The following is a 6843-nucleotide window of genomic DNA, read 5'->3' on the forward strand; positions in this document are numbered from 1 at the left end:
ATTTGACAAGGGTAGTAATGTGTTATTAGTTGACTTGAAATAAATAAGTATATACCCATTGCCTTCGAGTTGATTTCGGCTCATAAAGAACCTACAGGACAGAGAACTGCTCCATAGGGTTTCTAAGGAGTGGCTGGTGGATTTGAACCACCAACCTTTTTGTTAACAGCTGTAGCTCTTAACCACTGTGCCACCAGGACCCCAAATAAGTATATAAGCAGTTCTAAATTCTCATTCTAAATTCTCCTGAAAGGGAAGATGAGAAATTCTCAGAGGAAATAGGGAGATAGGTATAGATCAAACCCCTAAGTGTTTTTTGAATCCAATCTTATGCCTCCATGAGTTAGGATGAGAGTCTTCTTAAAGCCTGTGTTGATACATAAATATTAAAGAAGGATCATGCTAACTACCTAGGTAAGGTAAGTTTTTACATGAGAAGTCACAAGTGATCAAGGTCAAGAGAAAGACTTGAGGCTAGAGAGACTTGAATTAGGTCTTCAGACCTGCTCCTCATTAACCACATGTCCTGGGGTAAAAGGCTAAATCTTTTGTTGTCTCAATTTTTCAATATGTAAAATAGAAGGAATAAGTTTCCTACTATACATAGTGCTTTAAAAAAAATCAAAAGAGGTAATCTATGTGAAGTGCCTTGCACAGTGCCTAGCATATAAGAATATAAAAAGCAATCAATTAATATTAGCTTTTGATCATTGTATGTAATAATAATGTTTAACCTTTACATAGAACTTTATAATTTATGAAACATTTTAATATCTCCTATGGGGAAAGCCGGCTTAATTTCTTCAGTCCTTTGTTTTCTCAGGACTCAGTCTGAGATTGCAAAAATGGAAGTAGAGAAAAGAAAGAAGCATGAGAAGGTGATGGAGGCCAGTGGACAGCAGAGATCTTTCTGGGGATGGGGAATGCTGAGCAGTAAGGTACAAAAACGTGGGATTGAAGGGGAGGGCATCGGGGAGTGAGAACACTTGTAAGTAAATCTATATATTGATGCCAGAAAATTAGATGTGACATTCACATTAAAACAGTAATCATGTGACAAATTTTGCCTCTATCTACTCTATGCCAAAATTAACCATTAATTCTGGTGATAGTGGTGGTGGTGTTGGTGGTTATGTGCGTGTGTTTGTGTGTATGTGTGTGTTTGGAATAGCTTGTAATCACTTTGATAGAGAAGAAAAAAAGATTCATGCTGGGTGTTTAAAAACCTTTCATAAAGAAGAAGAATATACAGAATGCCGATAAATGAGAGAAAAATGTGTCCGCATTCTTTTTGATAACTAGGTGTTTTGGGGTGGCACAGATACAGCCTCACAGAAAGAACACTATAATTTTAATAGTCACAGTCGTGTTATCCAATTTCACAGGCAGTAAACATAGATACCCCAGTGGTGTAGTGGTTAAGAGCTATAGCTGCTAACGAAAAGATCAGCAGTTTGAATCCACCAGGCACTCCTTGGAAGCCGTATGGGGCAGTTCTACTCTGTCCTATAGGGTCGCTATGAGTCGAAATCGACTCACCTGCAGTGGGTTTTGGTTTTACTCTTAAAAAATTCAATAGCTGATAAAAGTAGTTGACATTGATTGTGTACCTACTTTGGGCCAATTGCAGAGCTAGTAGTCTTGTCACTCTCACAGCCATACTTCAAGCTAGTTGTCCTCATTTGACAGAAAATAGTAGAGGGGTTCAGAGGCTAAACACATTTTCAGAATTACCTTTGTTAGCTCTTTATTTCAGTGTAAGACTAGGGGTATGACCTAGTGACTAACATCAAAAAACTTCCTTACCCTCTCTCTATCTTAGTTATTTTATCTACTAAATAAAGATAATAATAGTGTATGACTCAATATTGACAAGGATTAAATGTGCTTGGCATTTGAAAAGCAGTCATGTAAAAGTTAGCCATGTTAATCATGGCATCTGTACATGAAGTCATCTCAATAAAGAGCAATACTATCTTTCAGAGGGTGAAGTCCAAAACTTTGGAATAATTTTTACCCTTCTTTCTTTCTGACACCCCACATCAAGTCCATCAGCAGGTACCATTGAAGCTACCAGCATAATATATCTACCTCCACTACTCCCATCCTGGTGCAAACCACCATCACATTCCTGCTCAATCGTTACAATATCTTCTGTGTTTTAAATCATAATTTCTACCCGTGGTAAAAGAGGATTAGTGTGTGATGTAACACCCTTCTTCAGGTCACATCTGTGATTCGGTGTAAAGGGAGTTTCCCTGGGGTGTGACCTGACAACCTTTTACCTTATAAGAGATGAAATGAAAGGGAAGCAAGCAGAGAGTGAGGGAACTCATACCTGCAAGAAAGCAGTGCCAGGAGCAGAGCATGACTTTTGGACCCGGGGTTCCTGTGCAGAGAAGCTCCTAGTCCAGGAGAAGATTGATGACAAGGACCTTTCTCTAGTGTTGACAGAGAAAGTCTTCCCCTGGAGCTGACACCCTGAATTTTGGGCTTCCAGCTTACTAGACTGTGAGAGAATAAATTTGTCTTTATTGAAGCTATCCACTTGGGCTATTTCTTTTATAGCAGCACTAGATTAGTAAGACACTTTCTAAGTTACCTAAGTGAACTGCCTATAGAAATAGTGAGACCTGTTTAAGATCATGCAATGAGATAGCGGCACAGTGAGAAAGAAAACCCATGTCTACCAATCCTGAATCTGATGTTCTTAACCACCATTGTGTTTCAGAATCATAATAGCCTTGCTAAATATAGTTACATCATAGAGTTCTCTGACTTCTTCAGTAAAACATACGATACCCACGAGATGGAACTCTCTGTCAAAACAGGTAGCTATAAAGACAACTATGACATACATTTGTCTTGTGGTAGCAGACTTCATTTTTGAAAAGAATCAGAAGTTATTTGCAACAAACTTTTATGAGTTAGGTAAGTTGTTTAGCTGAGAAGTCTTCCTTTGATCAACCGAGGAGTAATGATTTCTCTTTTCTTATAAGCCTAATGCTTAAGCCATCTCTGAAAGCAGTTTGCTAGATGAGTCTCAGATATATACTTAACAATGTTAGATTCCAGTAACTAATTATATAGTGAAATTTTAATAATGAAATTGTTATGTTACCATGTGCTTTTGAAAAAATCTGCACTTAATTACCACTAAGGAGTCCTGGTGGCCCAGTGCTTAGGAGATACAGCTGCTAACCAAAAGGTCGGCAGTTTGAATCCACCAGCCACTCCTTGGAAATGCTGTGGGGCAGCTCTAATCTGTCCTATAGAGTCTCTATGAGTCCAAATCGGCTAGACAGCAATCTGTTTGTCTGTTTTTTAAATGATTTTATATCTAATAAAATGTCACTTCCTACCACATATGGAGCCCTGGTGGAGTAGTAGTTAAGAAGAGTTTGGCTGCTAATCAAAAGTTCAGCAGTTAAAATGCATCAGTCGCTCTTTGGTCTATAGGGTACTGTAGGGTCGCTAAGAGTACAGCATCAACTCAATGGCAATAGGTATCACATACAATAAAAAAGAAAAAAATGGTTTTAAAAAAACAGGCCATAACTAAGTACCAGCACCAAAGAAGTATACATATAATGAAAAGTTCACAGGATGTGAAGTGAGAATATTTGAGCTCAAGGCTGACTTATTTGTTCTATGATCTAATTATTTAAATTTTACAACCCTGCCCATTTTTTTAACTGTAAAATAATAACACTAACTAAATTTCAGTTTTATAGGGTCATTGTGACCACAAAAGGACACTTTAAAATTTCACATAGGTTTAAATGCAATTAATTTTTATTACTGTCAACTTTTACTCAACAGAAAAAGAAGCCCATATAATTTTAAACATTGGTATATTGACAGTGTACTGAGAGAGTATTTTCTTTCTAAACTGTATTCTGCACTCTCCTAGATACCAGTAGGGAATACAGGTTCTGAGTGCCAACAGCTTACACATGCAGGTCTATTATACAACTCTGCAATTAGAGAAGAGAATTTTCCATTTGTAACAAAACAAGAAAGGCTTTGATAAAATTCTGCCTTTGATTCTGATACCATCTGAAATGGTGGAAAGAACGTGGGAATTGGAATTAAAACAATTAAAACAATGCAAATAGCACTGACTCGGACTTTGGGCTGATCATTTAGCCTCTTTTAACTTTATTTCTCTTCGTCTGTAAAATCAGAATAACTGTTGCAAAGTGTGGTGTGATGGATGACTTTTGTGAGGACTTAATAGCCTTGGTCTTGTAATCCCCCCCAGGAGATTGGTGCGATTGAGTGGTGGGGTAATTATGGCCCACCAAAGGGATTGGTCAGTTTTGTCATCCTGCTGGGCTTGAAATCAGCCACTCCAGAGGGGGAAAAGAGAAGATCCCACCACTGCCAGGGAAGAACAGCCAGAAGCCAGCATGCCCTTTGGACCTGGGGTCCCTGTGCTGAGAAGCTCCTGGAAGCAGGAGACCAACAGAGAGAGTGAGCTGTAACCCTGAAGATGGTGAGAAGCAGTGGCAGAAAAGACCCAGCAGGAGACATCCAGCAGCAGGCAACCACCCGGTGGGTTTCCAGGCTCATGGAGAAAGTTGAGTGCCTTTGGGCATATGTCTAAGACCAGGGAGAGGTGTGCCTTTCAGCACAGCTGTTCTTATGGAAGCACTGTATATTGAATGTTCTTGGGACTGAATTGTAACTGTTACTTCCCTAATAAACACCATAATAGTGAGTATTGTCTGTGACTTCTGTGTGGCCTTTGCAATTAATTATTGAACTCAGCAGAGAAGTAGAGAGTGCCATAGGAGGGGCAGCTGGTGTCAGAATTAGTAAAGATGGTAGAGAGAGGAGGCATGTCTGACTTCCATGAGGAATCAGGCTTGGGTTGCTAATTTTGATTCTTCTTCCTCCTTGTGAAGATAGAGGAGGTCAGACACCACCTCCATGCCATTCTTGCGCAAAGGTTCTATGGAAGTTAAGTGATACATGTGAGAAAGAGCTACATATATATATATATACTCACACAAACATATACATTTTTACACATATATGTATGTAACATAAAACAAAAATGTAAAGATTATGATAGAAATACAATCTTCATGCTGGGTCATTTATTATCTGAAATTACATTTCTTTTCAATAATATTTTGATGGCATTTTTTACTTCTGCATTCCTTACTGTGTAGATAATGGGATTTAACATGGGAGTGACAAGAGTATACAAGACAGTTATGGATTTATCCACGGAGAAGGTGGCTACTGTTCGCATATACATAAAAATACAGGGCACAAAGAACAAGACAACAACAGTGATGTGGGAACCACAGGTAGAGAGGGCCTTTTTCCTCCCTGCAGAGTTCTGAGTCCTCAAGGAATATAGGATGACAACATAGGATATCGACAACATTACAAAGGATATTACACAGATTACCCCAACATTGGTAGCAACTGAGAGACCAACAAGGAAAGTGTCTGTGCAGGCAAGTTGTATCAGAGGAAAGACGTCACACATGAAGTGATACATGATGTTGGGGCCACAGAATGGGAGCCAGAAAGTGACAAGAATCTGTCCAATAGAGTGGAAAAAACCCACTGTCCAAGACACCCCCACCAAAAGGCAGCATATATGGTGGTTCATGATGGTCACATAGTGCAGAGGTCTACCGATGGCCACATAATGGTCATAGGCCATGACCACAAGGAGGGCAACCTCAGAACCACCTAAGAAATGTTCAGTAAAGATCTGTGTCATGCAGCCATTGAAGGAGATGGTTTTTGTCTCAGAGAGCAAGTCAGCTAGCATTTTGGGGATTATGGAAGAGGAGTAGCAGGCATCTATCAAAGATAAGAAGACCAGGAAGAAATACACTGGGGATTTCAATGTCTGACTGTAGATTATGGTGACCACAATGAGCAGGTTTCCTGTAACAGTGACAATGTAGGTGATAAACAGAACAACAACTAGAATTCTCTGCATCTGAGGATTCTGTGTAAGTCCTATTAGAATTAAATCGGTCACATTCATCCTGTTTTCTTTCACTTCAGTGCTGATGATGGACACAGAAATTGGGATTATCCTGTAAAGACAACATTTTTAATAGCAGGGTGATGAGATTTTGGGTTTGCAAATAAGAACAAAGCATTTTAAAAATACAAACTCTTTTCCTTTACGGTATAAAAGAAGAGAAAAAAATATGCAATTTCTATTTTACAAAAAGATTAGAACCATTGAGGCTGTCTAATCCAGATTTTTCTGTTGGTGCTGGAATGTCATCTACAACATCTTGTGACAAGTGGTCACTGGGCATTTGCTCGAGGATATTCAGGCACAGGGAGCTCATCATGTAATAAACCCAACTCCTTCTCAGCCAGCAGGAAATGTTAGGGAACTCATCTATGTGTGGGTGTGGAGCCCTAGTGCCACAACAGTTAAGCACTCAGCTGCTAACCAAAAAGATTGGCAGTTCAAACCTATGAGTCCCTCTGTGGGAGAAAAGACCTGGCCATCTGCTTTCATAAAGATTTCAGCCTAGGAAACCCTATGGGGCAGTTCTACTGTGTAATATAAAGTCACTATGAGTAAAAATCAACCCCACAGCACACAACAAAGACAACAACACATACACATAGAAACACACACACATATATGTATATATATATATACCTGTATATGAAGGGCCCTGGTGGGGCAGTGGTTAAGAGCTATGGCTTCTAACCAAATCTTGGTTCTTGTTTTACACACTGTTGATATACAGATTAAGATTAAATCACCTCACTCTTCCATTCAAAAACCGTTTAAATAAGCCACAGAGAAGGAAAGCTGTATCTGCCTTCTTCACCTCTTTATCC

General features: G+C 39.2%; 1 protein-coding gene across 1 annotated transcript; it reads right to left on the minus strand.

Moving 5' to 3' along the window:
• Window positions 1-4316: 4316 nt before the first annotated feature.
• Window positions 4317-6085, minus strand: LOC100656184 (olfactory receptor 4C12-like; the record flags this gene model as incomplete). Its single annotated transcript, XM_003423257.3, has 1 exon — window positions 4317-6085. A coding segment is annotated over one exon (984 nt), but the record flags the coding sequence as incomplete, so codon positions are not given.
• Window positions 6086-6843: the final 758 nt, after the last annotated feature.

Source organism: Loxodonta africana, unplaced genomic scaffold (assembly GCF_030014295.1).
Source record: "Loxodonta africana isolate mLoxAfr1 unplaced genomic scaffold, mLoxAfr1.hap2 scaffold_55, whole genome shotgun sequence".
In the NCBI taxonomy this organism is placed as follows: Eukaryota; Metazoa; Chordata; class Mammalia; order Proboscidea; family Elephantidae; genus Loxodonta; species Loxodonta africana.